The 21,395-nt window shown below is 44.0% G+C and overlaps 1 protein-coding gene across 2 annotated transcripts; it reads left to right on the top strand.

Annotated features, from left to right (window-relative positions):
• Positions 1-499: 499 nt before the first annotated feature.
• On the top strand, positions 500-21,352 carry LOC109888072 (collagen alpha-2(VI) chain-like). Of its 2 annotated transcripts, none has more exons than XM_031811936.1 (30): positions 500-646; positions 4,088-4,240; positions 4,467-4,731; positions 5,057-5,387; positions 5,553-5,573; positions 6,065-6,130; positions 6,220-6,273; positions 6,373-6,417; positions 6,525-6,551; positions 6,666-6,692; positions 6,866-6,910; positions 7,001-7,054; positions 7,173-7,235; positions 9,666-9,728; positions 9,819-9,872; positions 9,977-10,012; positions 10,179-10,241; positions 13,003-13,065; positions 13,175-13,237; positions 13,428-13,490; positions 18,192-18,242; positions 18,378-18,413; positions 18,507-18,569; positions 18,964-19,026; positions 19,142-19,177; positions 19,277-19,322; positions 19,411-19,563; positions 19,700-20,146; positions 20,339-20,377; positions 20,620-21,352. In XM_031811936.1, exons 2-30 carry the CDS (start codon positions 4,138-4,140, stop codon positions 21,219-21,221), a joined length of 3,042 nt encoding a protein of 1,013 aa, XP_031667796.1. In that variant the 5' UTR covers positions 500-646; positions 4,088-4,137; the 3' UTR covers positions 21,222-21,352. The 2 variants fall into 2 exon arrangements, with proteins under 2 accessions (XP_031667796.1, XP_031667797.1); XM_031811937.1 differs by having other exon boundaries at positions 4,092-4,240.
• Positions 21,353-21,395: the final 43 nt, after the last annotated feature.

Genomic DNA, 21,395 nt, shown 5'->3' on the forward strand with positions numbered 1-21,395 from the left:
TAGTTGAGAACACCTTTATTTAACCAGGTAGGCTAGTTGAGAACAAGTTCTCATTTGCAACTGCGACCTGGCCAAGATAAAGCATAGCAGTGTGAGCAGACAACAAAGAGTTACACATGGAGTAAACAATTAACAAGTCAATAACACAGTAGAAAACAAAGGGGGGGTCTATATACAATGTGTGCAAAAGGCATGAGGAGGTAGGCAAATAATTACAATTTTGCAGATTAACACTGGAGTGATGAATGATCAGATGGTCATGTACAGGTAGAGATATTGGTGTGCAAAAGAGCAGAAAAGTAAATAAATAAAAACAGTATGGGGATGAGGTAGGTGAAAAAGGGTGGGCTATTTACCAATAGACTATGTACAGCTGCAGCGATCGGTTAGCTGCTCAGATAGCTGATGTTTGAAGTTGGTGAGGGAGATAAAAGTCTCCACTACATTTGACCAGGAACCATACGGTGCCATTTGGGAAGTTGCCAAGCTGAATGCACAGGAGGAGTCTTTTTCTCACTAGATGTATAGCACGTCTCAACAGGCATGGAAAACATACCTCGGCGCTCCGAGGGACTGATTCTGCAGGTACGGGACTGAGCAGAGGATCAGACTGTTATCACACAGATATTTAACTCTCCCGTTGCAGGTCAGTAAAATGAATAACCAAATTATGTTTTATTATTCATTGTATTACTTTTAAATGTTTGATTACTGCTATTGTACATCTGAGATGAGCTTAAAGATGTTTGGTGTTCTTGGAATAGAAGAGATTACTGCTATTGTACATCTGAGATGAGCTTAAAGATGTTTGGTGTTCTTGGAATAGAAGAGATTACTGCTATTGTACATCTGAGATGAGCTTAAAGATGTTTGGTGTTCTTGGAATAGAAGAGATTACTGCTATTGTACATCTGAGATGAGCTTAAAGATGTTTGGTGTTCTTGGAATAGAAGAGATTACTGCTATTGTACATCTGAGATGAGCTTAAAGATGTTTGGTGTTCTTGGAATAGAAGAGATTACTGCTATTGTACATCTGAGATGAGCTTAAATATGTTTGGTGTTCTTGGAATAGAAGAGATTACTGCTATTGTACATCTGAGATGAGCTTAAAGATGTTTGGTGTTCTTGGAATAGAAGAGATTACTGCTATTGTACATCTGAGATGAGCTTAAAGATGTTTGGTGTTCTTGGAATAGAAGAGATTACTGCTATTGTACATCTGAGATGAGCTTAAAGATGTTTGGTGTTCTTGGAATAGAAGAGATTACTGCTATTGTACATCTGAGATGAGCTTAAAGATGTTTGGTGTTCTTGGAATAGAAGAGATTACTGCTATTGTACATCTGAGATGAGCTTAAAGATGTTTGGTGTTCTTGGAATAGAAGAGATTACTGCTATTGTACATCTGAGATGAGCTTAAAGATGTTTGGTGTTCTTGGAATAGAAGAGATTACTGCTATTGTACATCTGAGATGAGCTTAAAGATGTTTGGTGTTCTTGGAATAGAAGAGATTACTGCTATTGTACATCTGAGATGAGCTTAAAGATGTTTGGTGTTCTTGGAATAGAAGAGATTACTGCTATTGTACATCTGAGATGAGCTTAAAGATGTTTGGTGTTCTTGGAATAGAAGAGATTACTGCTATTGTACATCTGAGATGAGCTTAAAGATGTTTGGTGTTCTTGGAATAGAAGAGATTACTGCTATTGTACATCTGAGATGAGCTTAAAGATGTTTGGTGTTCTTGGAATAGAAGAGATTACTGCTATTGTACATCTGAGATGAGCTTAAAGATGTTTGGTGTTCTTGGAATAGAAGAGATTACTGCTATTGTACATCTGAGATGAGCTTAAAGATGTTTGGTGTTCTTGGAATAGAAGAGATTACTGCTATTGTACATCTGAGATGAGCTTAAAGATGTTTGGTGTTCTTGGAATAGAAGAGATTACTGCTATTGTACATCTGAGATGAGCTTAAAGATGTTTGGTGTTCTTGGAATAGAAGAGATTACTGCTATTGTACATCTGAGATTAGCTTAAAGATGTTTGGTGTTCTTGGAATAGAAGAGATTACTGCTATTGTACATCTGAGATGAGCTTAAAGATGTTTGGTGTTCTTGGAATAGAAGAGATTACTGTTAGTAGCTTTTGTTTGGTATTTTTAGAAAGTCTAGGAGACTTTTTCATTTATTTATTTTATTTTTAATTTTATGTATCTGTTATTTTACCAGGTAAGTTGACTGAGAACACGTTCTCATTTACAGCAACGACCCGGGGAATAGTTACAGGGGAGAAGAGGGGGATGAAAAAGCCAATTGTAAACTGGGGATTATTAGGTGACCATGATGGTTTGAGGGCCAGATTGGGAATTTAGTCAGGACACCGGGGTTAACACCCCTACTCTTACGATAAGTGCCATGGGATCTTTAATGACCTCAGAGAGTCAGGACACCCGTTTAATGTCCCATCCGAAAGACGGCACCCTACACAGGGCAGTGTCCCCAATCACTGCCCTGGGGCATTGGGATATTTTTTTAGACCAGAGGAAAGAGTACCTCCTACTAGCACTCCAACACCACTTCCAGCAGCATCTGGTCTCCCGTCCAGGGACTGACCAGGACCATATAAAGTAGCTATTTCAGTCAAGTAATGCGGACAAAATGCACGTTTGGATATTGTTTGCTAACCAAGGATAAGATACTGTAACGACACTGGGTTTATAAGCGCGGATATCGACTCTGCCTCTCGGGCATGCTTTTGCGGCACAGGCTTCGTGCTAGAAGGTAGAGGGTTCGAGACCTGCTCCCTGCCTGTTTCATTACAATACAATCAAATAATCTGAATGTTTGATAGATTGAGGTGTGTATACCAGAGAGTAGCAGTTGTATTAAATAGGTTTAAAAGAGACTTTGACTTAACATGTTGAGTAGATCCCTATGGCCTCAAGCATGATCTGTTTTCAGCTACCTTTTAGACGATGTTTCCCGCACCTGGGAGGTTTTACTCTGGAAACAGGATGTCTTAAGTACAGGGCTGTCAGCCCATCATTACACTGTTCTTTGTTGGAATCAGTTCAACCAGAAACCCTTACTGTAACCGTCCAGGCATGAGGGATGGGTAATACCTTTACAGAACATATGTATGTTTTACACAATTAATGTCTTTACTCTCCATTGCCTGCAATTATTTTACAAATGACCTAAACCATGTAACAAACGATCAGTTTAAAGACCACGGAACAGACGATCAGTAGAAAGACCACGGAAAAGAGGATCAGTTGAAAGACCACGGAACAGAGGATCAGTTGAAAGACCACGGAACAGAGGATCAGTTGAAAGACCACGGAACAGACGATCAGTAGAAAGACCACGGAACAGAGGATCAGTTGAAAGACCACGGAACAGAGGATCAGTTGAAAGACCACGGAACAGAGGATCAGTTGAAAGACCACGGAACAGAGGATCAGCTGAAAGACCATGGAACAGAGGATCATTTGAAAGACCACGGAACAGAGGATCAGTTGAAAGACCACAGAACAGAGGATCAGCTGAAAGACCACGGAACAGAGGATCAGCTGAAAGACCATGGAACAGAGGATCAGCTGAAAGACCATGGAACATACAGTGTCAAACGATAACCTGCCTTCGTATACCACCAGAAGTGTCTGGCTATATTCCTCACAAAATATAGAACAGTAATCATTGTGTGGGTGTTTATATTTGTCCTGTTCACACAGTGTGTACTGGAAAGGTGTTTGTTGCATATCCCAACTCTCCCTGAGACACCCGCAGGAAGTGGGGTCACGGCCAAGGTCACCATATCCCAACTCTCCCTGAGACACCCGTAGGAAGTGGGGTCACAGCCAGGTTCACCATTGTACAGCGCCTCTGGAGAAATTAGGGTTTAGTGCCTTGCTCAAGGGCACAGCGATAGCTTTTTCAATTTGTCAGCTCCGGTATTTAAATGAGCGACCTTTTGGTGACTGGCCCAACGCTCTAACCTCGAAGGCTACCTGCCACATTTATTACTTTCCAAACCGTAGTTAATTAGGCTTATAAAACTAAACCTTTTCCTTTTCTGTGTAGACAGTATTACACAGATCGGACACCTGTACACCTCCACACACAGAGGCATCATGACAGGAGTACTGAAGGCTGTCCTGTTGCTGTGGGTCCTCCAGGTCTCTGCCCAGGACCCAGAATACGACCACCTGTTAGTGAGGCCCAGGAACATCAGTGGTATGGCGTGGTGGAAGCATAGAGATCTTGGCTGTGAATATAAATTACAAGAGCCATCAAATGTTATGATATGATTGATGTACTATTTAGCAATATTTGTAGATACATGTCGTTAACTTAAGTCTAGTATACACAAGTAGATTAGCAATTGTGGAGGAATAATGGTGGATATTCATGAACTACTTCAAGCAAGGTGCTGCATGTTGTTTAATCACTTTCTGCCCAGACGAAATGGACGATTGCCCCATCAATGTGTACTTCGTCATGGACACCTCTGAGAGTGTTGCTCTGAGGGAGTTCCCCTGGGGCAGTCTGGTGGATGAGCTCAAGGAGTTCCTCCAGATTTTTGTGAAGAGGCTCCAGACCACCTCCCTCAGGGCCAAGAGGGCCCAGTGGGCCTACGGTGGGCTGCACTTCTCAGACCGTGTGGAAGTCTTCAGCCAGGTGGTCACTGATGCTGCACATTTCCTGGGAAGGGCACAGGCCATCAGGTATATTACTCAGTCAGCCAGCCAGACACTGTCAGTCCCTCCCTCATTATTACTTGCTTACTTACTTACTGAATCGTCTTCATCTCTTTTGGGAGTATTATAAGATAATACTAAGTTGAGCACACCAATCTTTCATAATAAGAGTTGAGCACGCCAATCTTTCATAATAAGAGTTGAGCACGCCAATCTTTCATAATAAGAGTTGAGCACGCCAATCTTTCATAATAAGAGTTGAGCACACCAATCTATCATAATAAGAGTTGAGCACACCAATCTTTCATAATAAGAGTTGAGCACGCCAATACTTTATTCTCCTCGTCACCAGGTACATTGGTAGGGGAACCTTCATCGACTGTGCCCTGGGGAACATGACAGAACAAGTGAGGCTAACGGCCAGTGGAAAGCCCCGGCTCCAGTACGCTGTGGTCCTGACTGACGGCCACATCACTGGCAGCCCCTGTGGAGGGGTCTCACGGGCCGCCGAGGCTGCCAAGGCAGCGGGCATCAAGATCTTTGTAGTGGCCACCAACGAGTACACCATGGAGAGTGAGCTCAAGCAGATAGCCAGTTCTCCTGTGGAGCTGTATAGGAAAGACTACATGGCATTCCCAGCTAGCAACCGCCAGGAAGCTGTCAACAGGATAACTGACACCATGGTAGTGAACTGACACCATTTATAGTGAAGTTTCCGTTTGTGAAGTGGAGTACGGATGTTATTGTGCTGTCATGGTTGATGCCAAGTTGTGTCAGTGTTACAGTGTCTGTGTGTTTTATGTATCCTAGTGTGTGTTTAATATGCTGTCATTTCTTTCTCTTTCCAGATCAAAGAGGCCGAATTTGAGGTGAGTCATATGAAGCACTGAGGGATGTAGAATGAACGACACAATGGTCTTCTTTTTAATATTTGAAACCTCATATCTATATTTTTTGTGATATCCAATTGGTAGTTACAGTCTTAACCCATTGCTGCAACTCCCCTATGGACTCGGGAGGGACTCGGGAGAGGCGGAGGTCGAGAGCCATGCGTCCTCTGAAACACGACCCTACCAAGCCGCAATGCTTCTTGACACACTGCTCACTTAACCCGGAAGCCAGCCGCACCAATGTGTCGGAGGAAACACCGTCCAACTGGCGACCGGATGCCAGCTTGCAGGCGCCTGGCCCGCCACAAGGAGTCGCTAGAGCGCGATGAGACTGCGACACAGCCTGGGATCGAACCCGGGGCTGTAGTGACACCTTAACACACTGCAATGCAGTGCCTTAGATCGCTACGCCATTCGGGAGGCCCATATTTGAAACCTCTTTGACCATATCTTCTGTGATTTCTCTCTAGTGCCAAGCCCCGATGTGCATACAAATAAAAGGAGCTGTCGGGCCGAAAGGACACAAGGGAAAGAAAGTAAATAAGCAATCTCTTATTTTGATAAACCTAAATATGTATTGGTTTATGACACTTCATGACATCAATGTTTGTTTTGTGTCTTGTAGGGTGGGAAGGGAACTAATGGTGCAATAGGAGATCCTGGACTGCCTGGGCAACAGGTTAGATTAAATACACGATGACACAATACAGGACGTACTAGCCAATTACACTCAATAAGATTTTACACTTCATTTATGTTGGCATTTTTTCCCCTACAGGGAGACCTTGGTGTGGAGGGCTCCATAGGTTTGCATGGACAGAAGGTAAGAGGAATGATGATATTTCTAACGTTGATATTTGTCTGTGCCAGGCTGCTTTCATTGAATATTTCACACATTATTTACATTATTTGCCTAATATATATTTACAGGGTCTTCCAGGCCTCAAAGGAGAGAAGGTAACATATTAGAAAATGCTCTAACCATTTGTTACTTGTGTATATACTACCAAGCTTGTTGTAATACTGCATTGCTGTCTGTATTTGACGTCATGTTTTGTCCTTGTTTCACAGGGAGATATTGGTGGATCTGGTCTGAAGGTACTCCTTTTCCATTGTTATTAATACATCTCAATCATGATTGGTTCCTTAATGATTTCATTAGATTGATGATCTACATGCTACATTTGGCGTAGTCGGCAGGATCAGTTCATTAGGACAAGCACTATGTCACCAATTAACAATGAACAATTTCCTCAATCGGATCTCGTCAGGGTCAAAGGGGATCTCCTGGGTATAACGGCATTGATGGCGAAAAGGTACGTCTTATTTATTTGCTTACTTATTGATAAAAAGACTGTATTTAGACATGTCTAGTTAGTGATGTCATCTACTTCGTTGTTTTCTAGGGAAAGACTGGCACCACTGGGACACCTGGATGTAAAGGAGACGCTGGCATGTCGGTGAGATAATGCAGCGACGTTGAGCATAATATGCAGTAGGTGTGAATGTAACGTACTACACAGCCTGTATGCATTGTGGTTATAAATGTCCTCCTCCACCACCTTTGCGGTCTCACAGGGAGAAGCCGGTCTTGCCGGTGACTTTGGTATCAAGGGTGACACGGGCAAGTCAGGTGAAAAGGTAGGTGGATTCTTCACCTGATTCCTGGATTTAGCACCTTTGTACAGTGTCCTGTTACATATAGAGTCATAATACCCATAAAACCTAGCGGTCAAACAGGGAAATGCTTCCAATCGTTTATTCACCATTCATTTTTACCATAGGGTATTTTAGAAACACTTAAAATAAGGGCTACAAGTGAAGTCGGAAGTTTACATACACCTTAGCCAAATACATTTAAACTCAGTTTTTCCACAATTCCTGACATTTAATCCTAGTACAAATTTCCTGTTTTAGGTGAGTTAGGATCACCACTTTATTTTAAGAATGTGAAATGTCAGAATAATAGTAGAGAGAGTGACTGATTTCAGCTTTTATTTCTTTCATCACATTCCCAGTGGGTCAGAAGTTAACATGCACTCAATTAGTATTTGGTAGCGTTGCCTTTAAATTGTTTAACTTGGGTCAAAGGTTTTGGGTGGCCTTCCACAAGCTTCCCACAATAAGTTGGGTGAATTTTGGCCCATTCCTCCTAACAGAGCTGGTGTAACTGAGTCAGGTTTGTAGGCCTCCTTGCTCGCACGTGCTTTTTCAGTTCTGCCCACAGATGTTCTATGGGATTGAGGTCAGGGCTTTGTGATGGCCACTCCAATACTTTGACTTTGTTGTCCTTAAACCATTTTGCCACAACTTTGGAAGTATGGTTTGGGCCATTGTCCATTTGGAAGACCCATTTGCGACCAAGCTTTAACTGATGTCTTGAGATGTTGCTTCAATATATCCAAATAATTTTCCTCCCTCATGATGCCATCTATTTTGTGAAGTGCACCAGTCCCTCCTGCAGCAAAGCACCCTCACAACATGACGCTGCCACCCCCGTACTTCACGGTTGGGATGGTGTTCTTCGGCTTGCAAGCCTTACCCTTTTTCCTCCAAAAATAATGATGGTCATTATGGCCAAACAGTTCTATTTTTGTTTCATCTGACCAGAGGACATTTCTCCAAAAAATACGATCTTTGTCCCCGTGTGCAGTTCCAAAGTGTGCTCTGGCTTTTTTATGTCGGTTTTGGAGCAGTGGCTTCTTCCTTGCTGAGTGGCCTTTCAGGTTATGTCGATATAGGACTCGTTTTACTGTGGATATAGATACTTTTGTACCTGTTTCCTGCAGCATCTTCACAAGGTCCATTTCTGTTGTTCTGGGATTGATTTGCACTTTTCGCACCAAAGTACATTCATCTCTAAGAGACAGAACGCGTCTCCTTCCTGAGCGGTATGGCGGCTGTGTAGTCCCATGGTGTTTATACTTGCTTACTATTGTTTGTACAGATGAACGTTTTACCTTCAGGCATTTGGAATTTACTCCCAATAATGAACCAGACTTGTGGAGTTCTTGGCTGATTTCTTTTAATTTTCCATGATGTCAAGCAAAGAGGCACTGGGTTTGAAGGTAGACCCTGAATAAATCCGCAGGTACATCTCCAATTGAACTCCAATGAAGTCAAAAAGCCATGACATAATTTTCTGGAATTTTCCAATCTGTTTAAAGGCACAGTCAATTTAGTGTATGTAAACTTCTGACCCACTGGAATTGTGATACAGTGAATTATAAGTGAAATAATCTGGTCTTTAAACAATGGTTGGAAAAATTACTTGTGTCATGCACAATGTAGATGTCCTAACCGACTTGCCAAAACGATAGTTTGTTAACAAGAAATCTGTGGAGTGGTTGAAAAACGAGTTTTAATGACTCCAACCTAAGTGTATGTAATCTTCTGACTTCAACTGTATGTTTCGTGTAGGCTTACCCTGGCGTGATATTTTGATAACAGCGTAAATCTCTCTATATATTCGCCTGTATTTACCCCCCAAAAATGAAATGCTAATTATCTTCTAATGTGGCTATCATAAAGAACTACAAATGCCATGATGCGGATCTGGATGAGACTGCCGAATCGAGGCAAAGGTAAGAATCTCTGGATTAACTATTTAATTTGAGCTACATTTAGTAATAAATAAATTGATAAAAATGTCTTAAAATTTACAATTATGTGAACTATCTTGTGCAAGTTTTAAATGGACCTTAAATACCTTAAATTAAAAAAGGTTAAAAGGTGTCAGCTAGAGATGACGTGCAGGAGCTTGCAGGGATTTGTAGTAATGATGTCTACTTTTATGCTAATTCGCATTTTTGAATTTGCGAGAAAATAGAGCCGAATGTCCAATAGAGATTGACATGGTTATCAAAACGTCACACCAGGGGAAGTCTACACGAATCACAGCCCTTATTTTAAGTGTTTCTAAAATGAATGGTGGAAAAACGATTGGAACCATTTCCCTGTTTGACCGCTAGGTTTTATGGGTATTATGACACGTCCACTGTGGGGCTCTATAGGCTACCTGAAACATGAGTCTTGTGCACCTGGTACATCCTGTATTGTTGTTGTCTTCAGGGTGTTGCTGGGCAGAGTGGCAGGCCTGGACCACAGGGTGATCATGGAGACAGTGGAAATAAGGTCTGGAGCGCCATCTGAACGACACGTTATCAGAAACACTATCAACTTGTAGTTATTTAGACAACAATACATTACGTGTGACTGTTACAGGGTGTTGCTGGCTATATTGGAAACCCTGGTCTGCCTGGGAAAAAAGGAAACAAGGTACTATATCGGCTCAGAGATTAACACAGTTTACTAACTAGGAGTATTAGGCTGCCAAATCAAACCACCGAATCATCGGCTTAAACACTATTTCTGTTCATTAGGGTAAAGCTGGACCTGGTGGAAGTCCTGGCGACACTGTGAGTCTCCTATCGAAGTCTGTATTAAATAAGCTGTAGACCAAGTGATAGTGTCTTCATACAGCGTTGTGAGTTGCACAACAATCACACGAGAAAGAGCAGGACTCACAACATTTACATGTTTTATTTGGGGCCTTGGTGAAACATGAGAACATGTCTCTTTCAGGGAAGCAGAGGAGACAGTGGCAGAGCTGGACGACGGGGCAAGGCTGGCAAGAGAGGAGATAAGGTTTCCACCAACAAACTAAAAAACATCAAACATCTCATCTGTTTTTACTGCATCACAATAGTCGATTCCATGTTGGTTGTATTCATTGTGTTGCATCTTGCAGGGAGAACGAGGCCCAGAGAGGGAGAATCCATGTTGGTTGTATTCATTGTGTTGCATCTTGCAGGGAGAACGAGGCCCAGAGAGAGAGAATCCATGTTGGTTGTATTCATTGTGTTGCATCTTGCAGGGAGAACGAGGCCCAGAGAGAGAGAATCCATGTTGGTTGTATTCATTGTGTTGCATCTTGCAGGGAGAACGAGGCCCAGAGAGAGAGAATCCATGTTGGTTGTATTCATTGTGTTGCATCTTGCAGGGAGAACGAGGCCCAGAGAGAGAGAATCCATGTTGGTTGTATTCATTGTGTTGCATCTTGCAGGGAGAACGAGGCCCAGAGAGAGAGAATCCATGTTGGTTGTATTCATTGTGTTGCATCTTGCAGGGAGAACGAGGCCCAGAGAGGGAGAATCCATGTTGGTTGTATTCATTGTGTTGCATCTTGCAGGGAGAACGAGGCCCAGAGAGAGAGAATCCATGTTGGTTGTATTCATTGTGTTGCATCTTGCAGGGAGAACGAGGCCCAGAGAGAGAGAATCCATGTTGGTTGTATTCATTGTGTTGCATCTTGCAGGGAGAACGAGGCCCAGAGAGGGGTGAATCCATGTTGGTTGTATTCATTGTGTTGCATCTTGCACGGAGAACGAGGCCCAGAGAGAGAGAATCCATGTTGGTTGTATTCATTGTGTTGCATCTTGCAGGGAGAACGAGGCCCAGAGAGGGGTGAATCCATGTTGGTTGTATTCATTGTGTTGCATCTTGCAGGGAGAATGAGGCCCAGAGAGGGGTGAATCCATGTTGGTTGTATTCATTGTGTTGCATCTTGCAGGGAGAACGAGGCCCAGAGGGGGAGAATCCATGTTGGTTGTATTCATTGTGTTGCATCTTGCAGGGAGAACGAGGCCCAGAGGGGGGTGAATCCATGTTGGTTGTATTCATTGTGTTGCATCTTGCAGGGAGAACGAGGCCCAGAGAGAGAGAATCCATGTTGGTTGTATTCATTGTGTTGCATCGTGCAGGGAGAACGAGGCCCAGAGAGGGAGAATCCATGTTGGTTGTATTCATTGTGTTGCATCGTGCAGGGAGAACGAGGCCCAGAGAGGGAGAATCCATGTTGGTTGTATTCATTGTGTTGCATCGTGCAGGGAGAACGAGGCCCAGAGAGGGAGAATCCATGTTGGTTGTATTCATTGTGTTGCATCGTGCAGGGAGAACGAGGCCCAGAGAGGGGTGAATCCATGTTGGTTGTATTCATTGTGTTGCATCTTGCAGGGAGAACGAGGCCCAGAGAGGGGTGAATCCATGTTGGTTGTATTCATTGTGTTGCATCTTGCAGGGAGAACGAGGCCCAGAGAGGGGTGAATCCATGTTGGTTGTATTCATTGTGTTGCATCTTGCAGGGAGAACGAGGCCCAGAGGGGGAGAATCCATGTTGGTTGTATTCATTGTGTTGCATCTTGCAGGGAGAACGAGGCCCAGAGGGGGGTGAATCCATGTTGGTTGTATTCATTGTGTTGCATCTTGCAGGGAGAATGAGGCCCAAAGAGGGAGAATCCATGTTGGTTGTATTCATTGTGTTGCATCTTGCAGGGAGAACGAGGCCCAGAGAGGGAGAATCCATGTTGGTTGTATTCATTGTGTTGCATCTTGCAGGGAGAACGAGGCCCAGAGAGGGAGAATCCATGTTGGTTGTATTCATTGTGTTGCATCTTGCAGGGAGAACGAGGCCCAGAGAGAGAGAATCCATGTTGGTTGTATTCATTGTGTTGCATCTTGCAGGGAGAACGAGGCCCAGAGGGGGAGAATCCATGTTGGTTGTATTCATTGTGTTGCATCTTGCAGGGAGAACGAGGCCCAGAGAGAGAGAATCCATGTTGGTTGTATTCATTGTGTTGCATCTTGCAGGGAGAACGAGGCCCAGAGGGGGAGAATCCATGTTGGTTGTATTCATTGTGTTGCATCTTGCAGGGAGAACGAGGCCCAGAGGGGGGTGAATCCATGTTGGTTGTATTCATTGTGTTGCATCTTGCAGGGAGAACGAGGCCCAGAGGGGGAGAATCCATGTTGGTTGTATTCATTGTGTTGCATCTTGCAGGGAGAACGAGGCCCAGAGAGAGAGAATCCATGTTGGTTGTATTCATTGTGTTGCATCTTGCACGGAGAACGAGGCCCAGAGGGGGGTGAATCCATGTTGGTTGTATTCATTGAGTTGCATCTTGCAGGGAGAACGAGGCCCAGAGAGAGAGAATCCATGTTGGTTGTATTCATTGTGTTGCATCTTGCACGGAGAACGAGGCCCAGAGGGGGGTGAATCCATGTTGGTTGTATTCATTGTGTTGCATCTTGCAGGGAGAACGAGGCCCAAAGAGGGAGAATCCATGTTGGTTGTATTCATTGTGTTGCATCTTGCAGGGAGAACGAGGCCCAAAGAGGGAGAATCCATGTTGGTTTTATTCATTGTGTTGCATCTTGCAGGGAGAACGAGGCCCAGAGAGGGGTGAATCCATGTTGGTTGTATTCATTGTGTTGCATCTTGCAGGGAGAATGATGCCCAGAGAGAGAGAATCCATGTTGGTTGTATTCATTGTGTTACATCTTGCAGGGAGATCTAGGCCCAGAGGGGGTGAATCCATGTTGGTTGTATTCATTGTGTTGCATCTTGCAGGGAGAACTAGGCCCAGAGGGGGTGAGAGGAGTTCCTGGAGAGAATGGAGAAGAAGGAGCAGCAGTGAGTCAACTTTTAATAAATCAAATGTAATCAATATGCAGGTGTTGTATTTCAATCAATACATTGAACTGTATCTTTTTCAATCCCTATCATATCCATCTCATAACAGGGGGCACCAGGTTTCCCAGGGGTTCGTGGTCCACCAGGTGAGGTTGGAGAGGCGGGACTTCAGGTGAATACTGCCCTAAATAATAATAATAATACCTGGTAAGAGCAGAGGTGCTCCACTAACCATTCAACCCGTCACCAAATATACCATTGGTTAAACAGGTGATATCTATGACAGGTGATGTAATGACATGAGAAAATAATATTCTGCCCTGTCACCATCCGTGTCCATGTTTTCTGCATGTCCTCGTTAGGGCTCTCAGGGGGATGCAGGGGACTTTGGCCCCCGAGGAAACACTGGAGCAGCAGGAGCTAAGGTAAGTTGATTTGGGTTCAGCTTTTAACACTTACACTGCCAGGCCTCGATTCCCCCCTTACTACGCCAATGAGCAGGATTCTGTTTTTACTGCAACATTCTAACAGTCTAATAAGCCTCCTTTGTTTGTGTTTCTAAAGGTCTTGGGTAACATTAGAATAGAGAATAGCATTATCATTAGTTTATGTTACTGTAGGTGATCTGCAGCTACATGAACATGTGTGGAGAACAAAGGAAAAGCAGTCCAACTTGGTTAAAGGGATATTTAGAAATTGAGCTCATCTCTCAAATGCTATAGAGTTATTTAGAACCTGCTGATTTATATGTAGTATCAGAAAGACAACGTCTTACCTGCATGTAATTCTGTAGGAGTATTTGAAAAAGTCACTCTGACATCACTGCGGGGGGGGGGGGATGACGTTCTCTAAAAGGGTAGGTAACATCAACGTAACTACATGTAACATATGGATTTGTATCAGACCTCAGAATAAGACTCAGATGCAGACAGCTTGAATAACAGATGTTTGTTAACAAAACAGGGGTCAGGGCAGGCAGACGACGGGTCAAGGGCAGGAAGAGGTCAGTAAATCCAGGACAGGGTCAGACAGGTATAGAACGACAGGCTCAGGGTCAAGGCAGGCAGACGACGGGTCAAGGGCAGGAAGAGGTCAGTAATCCAGGACAGGGTCAGACAGGTATAGAACGACAGGCTCAGGGTCAAGGCAGGCAGACGACGGGTCAAGGGCAGGAAGAGGTCAGTAAATCCAGGACAGGGTCAGACAGGTATAGAACGACAGGCTCAGGGTCAAGGCAGGCAGACGACGGGTCAAGGGCAGGAAGAGGTCAGTAATCCAGGACAGGGTCAGACAGGTATAGAACGACAGGCTCAGGGTCAAGGCAGGCAGACGACGGGTCAAGCAGGCAGAGGTCAGTAATCCAGGGCAGTGTCAGACAGGTATAGCGTTCTACAGGCTCAGGGTCATGGCAGGCAAGGTGGTCAAAACCAGAAAAACAAGGGCTAGAGAGAAACATGAGTACGGGGGAAAACACTGGTAGGCTTGATGAGACAAGACAAACTGGCAACAGACGGCAGGCAGGGTGGTCAAAACCAGAAAAACAAGGGCTAGAGAGAAACATGAGTACGGGGGAAAACACTGATAGGCTTGATGAGACAAGACAAACTGGCAACAGACGGCAGGCAGGGTGGTCAAAACCAGAAAAACAAGGGCTAGAGAGAAACATGAGTACGGGGGAAAACACTGGTAGGCGTGATGAGACAAGACAAACTGGCAACAGACAGAGAACACAGGTATAAATGCACAGGGGATAATGGGGAAGATGAGCGACACCCGGAGGGGGGTGGAGACGAGCACAAGACAGGTGAAACAGATCAGGGTGTGACAGATTTGCTTTAGTATACGCATGAAAAGTCCCAATGCAAAGTTACACCTCTCTTTCCTATTTTCCAAGTTATTACATAAAATAGATAAAAATTCAGTCAAATGCCAAGTCAGACCTACACAAGGCTGGGATGGGCTACAGGACAATAGGCATGCAGCTTGGTGAGAAGGCAACAACTGTTGGCGCAATTATTAGAAAATGAAAGACGTTCAAGATGACGGTCAATCACCCTCGGTCTGGGGCTCCATGCAAGATCTCACCTCGTGGGGCATCAATGATCGTGAGGGATCAGCCCAGAACTACACAGCAGGACCTGGTCAATGACCTGAAGAGAGCTAGGACCACAGTCTCAAAGAAAACCATTAGTAACACACTACGCCGTCATGGATTAAAATCCTGCAGCACACGCAAGGTCCCCCTGCTCAAGCCAGCGCATGTCCAGGCCCGTCTGAAGTTTGCCAATGACCATCTGGATGATCCAGAGGGGGAATGGGAGAAGGTCATGTGGTCTGATGAGACAAAAATAGAGCTTTTTGGTCTAAACTCCACTCGCCATGTTTGGAGGAAGAAGGATGAGTACAACCCCAAGAAACCATCCCAACCGTGAAGCATGGAGGTGGAAACATCATTCTTTGGGGATGCTTTTCTGCAAAGGGGACAGTACGACTACACCGTATTGAGGGGAGGATGGATGGGGCCATGTATCGCAAGATCTTGGCCAACAACCTCCTGCCCTCAGTAAGAGCATTGAAAATGGGTTGTGGCTGGGTCTTCCAGCATGACAACGACCCGAAACACACAGCCAGGGCAACTAAGGAGTGGCTCCGTAAGAAGCATCTCAATGTCATGGAGTGGCCTAGCCAGTCTCCAGACCTGAACCCAATAGAACATCTTTGGGGGGAGCTGAAAGTCCGTATTGCCCAGCAACAGCCCCAAAAACTGAAGGATCTGGAGAAGGTCTGTATGGAGGAGTGGGCCAAAATCCCTGCTGCAGTGTGTGCAAACCTGGTCAAGAACTACAGAAAACGTATGATCTCTGTAATTGCAAACAAAGGTTTCTGTACCAAATATTAAGTTCTGCTTTTCTGATGTGTCAAATACTTACGTCATGCAATAAAGTGCAAATGAATTACTTAAAAATCATACAATGTGATTTTCTGATTTTCTCTCACAGTTGAAGTGTAAAAAAATTACATACCTCTACATGCTTTGTAAGTAGGAAAACCTGCAAAATCGGCAGTGTATCAAATACTTGTTCTCCCCACTGTATATATATTTTAAAATGGATCTTGGCACATTGAATTCACTGCAGAGCTCTTGAAAGGATTTCACTGTAGTGGTTTTCTGATGAAATAGGTCTGGAAAGGTCCTGATTCCTAGAGTATGCCAAAGATTAAAGTTGGCACCACTCAGGGCTTTTGGCAAGTCTGAGCTGCATACTATAGGCGAGTGAGAACATATTTGGAAGGAAATGCACAGGTATTTCTTACAGTCCCTCCGTGCTAGTAGGGTGCTGTAAATCAAAGGTTTTGGCTATGTTGCCCACTTCACTAAAGCTATTAATGAATATACTTGAACTTTAGAGGCAATGAACCACAGGATTGGGCTTCTGAATCCACGTTGAGTTGTCTGTTTGTGATCATGCATGTTGCAGATTTGGGCAGACCAGTAGTACAATTGAAGGGAGGGAAGGGCAAGACCATCCTTAGATTCAGGTTTCGATAGAGTGGAGAACTTGATCCTAGGTTTTTCTTCACCTCGTCAAACTCTCGGCGTATTCCAGCTGACAGGTCCTGGTGTAAAGTGAGTTTGGCGTTTCCCACTGTGATGGTGTTGTTTTTCGCCGCCTGTCGGTGAATCTCAGGAAACGTATGGTGATTGGGCACGTGGTTGTCTGGCTGCTGGTGGGGGCCTCAGTGCTCTGTGAGCTCTCTCAGGTTCTATGGGCCTGTCAGTGGACAGGTGGAGCCACTCGGGAAGTTTGTCTTGCAGGTAGCGGATCAGTGGCATGTTTCCCCTCTTCTTTTTCGCCCAGATTTAATAGAACACAATGATTCCTTCGCCCCCTGCTTTCCAGGTCCCCTGTCCAGATGCCAGACGCGTTGATGATTCTTGTTGTTGATGTCAGGCAAAGCATTTTCTAGGGTTGTCACCTTGCTCCCTATCGCACTGAGTTGAGAGTTAATGCCATCTAATTTGATGTTGAGTTCTGTACGCACAGAAATGATGTCTTCGACAGAGTGCGAGGTTGGCATTTGTTGGGTCTCGGGGGGGGGGGATCCTCTTGCTAATGGCGCTAGCTGTTTCTTGGAGGCTTTTTCCGCGGATAATGCTCAAGTCCGGGTAAAAATGGCACCTGTAATGTAGCCGCCATGACTTTCTGACTAAAGCTAAAGGAGTTTTAACTTGAAGTGGAGGTAAGATTAAGAATGGTAAACTACTTGTGCGGAGCTCTTAGTTCATGCGGCCATTTTGTTCAAGGGTGTTACGAATCCCTTTGGTCCGGCAGTCTAGGGGGGGGGGGGGGGGGATGGTAACTAGACCCGTAACATACCTCATGCAAAGTGTAATAGTGACAAAGTAACGGTGCGAACAAAAAACTGAATTACACTGTGTTGTTAATAAGGCACAAGGGGGTGTGGTATAGGGCTTATGTACCACTCCTAAGTGCTGTTCTTAGGCACGACGCAACGCAGAGGTATATTGGCCATATACCACAAACCCCCGAGGTGCCTTATTGCTATTAGAAACTGGTTACCAACGTAATTAGAGCAGTAAAAATAAATGTATTGTCATACCTGTGATATATGCTCTGATATACCACGGCTGTCAGCCAATCAGCATTCATGGCTCGATTCACCCAGTTTATAAAACTGCTTATAGCACACATTTGTGATATCTAAATTCTAACAACATATTTATTTTGGAAAAATAAAGAAAAAATGGCAGTTATTTCAATGTTTTGTTCATATGCAGTCAAAATGACACTCGACACGTTGCAACAGGCCTATGCATTATAACACATACCTGAATCTGACAATGGAAGGTATTTATGTTGAGGTTATGTTGGAAACTGTACAGAGTACTGAGTAGGGCCCCCCTAAACATTTACTACGAGGGGAAATTATTCTTTGTTGACATTCCCTGGTCACGTTCTTTTCTTAGAATGAGAAAGTGGTCTTACAGTGTTTTTTTTTGTAGTACACCTTCACAAGAACGGTAGCTGAGGCAAAAAATAAAGTTCTAGAAAATGGGAGCTAAACAGTGCTAAAAATGCTGTTTGTCTTTTTTTAATTGGTAGGGAGATAGAGGAAGTGATGGATACAACTACCCAGGACCCAGAGGGAACCAGGTTTGAACTGCAGCCGACACCTGACTGAATAACAAAACACAATTTCAATGTGTTTTGGTAATTGAATTGGATTGGTAATCCTGTTTTAATTAGTGCGATTGGCAAACATGCTAACTCAACCTTATTATCTCTTAGGGAGGGAGAGGAGACCCTGGTTTACCGGGACTGCAGGTAATCATATGTACCTGTTCTTAGCCGTCCATATTTAAAATCTGAAAATGTTCGACCCCTCTATTTCACTACCATGTCTATATTTTTTCACAGGGCACCAGAGGTTATAATGGAGAGAAAGGAGCCCAGGGAACTACAGGAACAAAAGGATCGGCAGTACGTACAGCAGGGTAGCCTAGTGGTTAGAGTGTAGGGACGGCAGGTAGCCTAGTGGTTAGAGTGTAGGGACGGCAGGTAGCCTAGTGGTTAGAGTGTTGGGGTGGCAGGGTAGCCTAGTGGTTAGAGCGTTGGACTAGTAACGAAAGGTTGCAAGTTCATATCCCCGAGCTGACAAGGTACAAATCTGTCGTTCTGCCCCTGAACAGGCAGTTAACCCACTGTTCCTAGGCCGTCATTGAACATAAGAATTTGTTCTTAACTGACTAGCATAGTTAAATAAAGGTAAAATAAAAAAATATCATAAACAGAGATATTATATTAATAAATGCACTCGTTTATTTAAATCGATTTATGTATTTCTATAAAAAAAAACGTGTGTATTGTTTAACAGGGGGAGCCAGGGCAAGAGGGTGTTCCTGGGGACAGAGGAGTGAGGGGGTCACCTGGACCACTGGTGAGTCTCATTCCTATGTACACATACCAAGGTACATTTAGTTCTCATTTGTGATTAATTTCATCCACTAAGAGTCTGTCATTGGTCGTTAAATGTTTCTGTTGATGGTGTCTAGGGAGTACCTGGTACTCGTGGGTCCTCTGGTCTATCGGTATGTAACTGACTTTATTTGTTCATCCTGATTGACAGATATCTTTCATATCCCTTTACTCTCTCTGAGAGAATGCTGATGAATATTCTCAACTTTCAGGAGTGTGAAATCATGGGATTTGTCAGAGAAACGTGTGGCTGCTGTGGTAATGGTTTATTTTAATGACAACCGATTTTCCTTGTAATAATAATAAAAAATGCCCAAGTCTTATTGTTAAATGTCTCTCTGTGCAGATTGTGAAAAGGTTTGTCCTCCCCTGGACCTGGTGTTTGTGATTGACAGCTCTGAAAGTATTGGAAAAACCAACTTCAGTCTGGCTAAAAACTTTGTCATCAGTGTAGCAAACAGGCTTGGGAAGATGGCCAAAAACATATCTGACGCCTCAGGTGAACTTCATGATACGGTGTTACTACTACAACCACTGTTTGAATGGAAAAACAATAGATCACCAATATTTAAAATATATACATTTTAAACATGTAATCAATTTTATTCCCTGAACTACTTCTAAACCCCCAAAAGGGTCTCGTCTGGGTGTGGTTCAGTACAGTCACCAAGGGGCGGTTCAGGCCATCAGGATGGACGATAGGGGCATCACCTCTGTGACCTCCTTCAACACAAAGGTCAAAGCCATGGAGTGGATCGCTGGAGGCACCTGGACTGCCTCTGCCCTGAAGTACACATACGACCATCTGATAGTTCCAGGTCGCAGGGGGAGGACCAAGGTGGTGGCCATAGTTATCACAGACGGTCGCAACGATCCTAAAGACCTGGATAATCTTGGAGCCCTGTGTAACGGAGTGGACGTGTATGCCATCGCCATCGGTGATATGTTTGACTCTGGGGCAGAGAGGCAGAATCTGGAGAAGATTGCCTGTAATATGGGCGACCGGGTGAAGACCCTGAGTGTCTACGCTGAACTTACTGCTGAGGAATTCTTAGAGGAATTAGAACAAATCCTCTGCCCAGGCAAGTCTATGTCTGCATCCCAAATGGCACCCTCTTCCCTATATAGTGCACTACTTTTGTCCAGAGCTCTATATAGGGAATATAGGGTGCCATTGGGATGCACACTACATTTTATCAACAGTTCAATTATTTTATTTTGTGAAAATTACCAACCCTGACAAATGAACTACATTCACTTCTCTTCTTCTCTAGAACCAGAGATGATCTGTCCAGACCTGAAGTGTGCCTCGGGTGAAAAGACTATTTATTTTCTATTGATGTTTTTACATCTAAATAATGGGACTGAGTTTTTTGTTATTATTTTATACTGCACGAATGAAAATCACTGACCTTGAATATTTGTTCAGTTGGAAATGATCTATTAATGTCTTTCCAATATATTCTGCATATGTAAATGACAGACAACTACAGATGTATTAAGAGTTTATGAATCAACAGTCTGTATAACACTGACTTTTCTATTATTGGCAAAGATTTGAGTTTGGCTCCACTGATCCAGCGCCCCGTAGACATCCTCTTCTTCATTGACGGTTCTGAGAGAACAGGGGGCAGAAACTTCATCAGCATCCTGCGCTTCATCGGGAGACTCTCCCAATCGATCCCTCTCTCCAAGGAGGTCTCTTCAGGAGCTCGCTTCGCCGTGCTGCAGTTTGGAGGGGAGCAGGACCCGGAGGTTCTTCTGGACTTCTCCAACAACCACAGAAAGATTAGCTCCCTGGTCTCTAATGCAGTCTACCGCGACTTATCCTCCACTCTGGGCAGCGCTATTCTCTACGCAACTGAGAACCTCGTCAGTAACCCTGGAGGTCGGTTCGGAGGGGTACGTCCAGACGCAGAGCTCACCTTTGTGTTCATTACAGAAGGAGTGACCTCAGACAAGAACTTTGCTGAGGGTATTAGAGCCATGAGAAGGGCCAACGCAGTGGGTGTTGCTATCACAGTGGGATCAGATATTGACAGGGAGCAGTTGCTGCAACTCACTCTTAGGGACAAAGCTCTTATCTTTAACCTGATGAGTTTCAATGACTTGGCCCTCCCTGGGGTTGTTAAACACATGGCTCATTGCCTTGGTTAAACCAGGTTTGAAATATATTCAGGGCCCCATTTGATTTAACACGGGGAGTGTAGGCTAACTGAAAGACCTAGAACTGATTTCATGTGTCCTTTTATGCATCTTTTCTATAATTCGTTTTTATTAGACAACATAAAAAAAAGATGTGTTACTAATCTAATTGAAATGTGACCCCAA

The sequence above is a fragment of the Oncorhynchus kisutch genome, unplaced genomic scaffold (assembly GCF_002021735.2).
Source record: "Oncorhynchus kisutch isolate 150728-3 unplaced genomic scaffold, Okis_V2 Okis02a-Okis13b_hom, whole genome shotgun sequence".
Classification (NCBI taxonomy): Eukaryota; Metazoa; Chordata; class Actinopteri; order Salmoniformes; family Salmonidae; genus Oncorhynchus; species Oncorhynchus kisutch.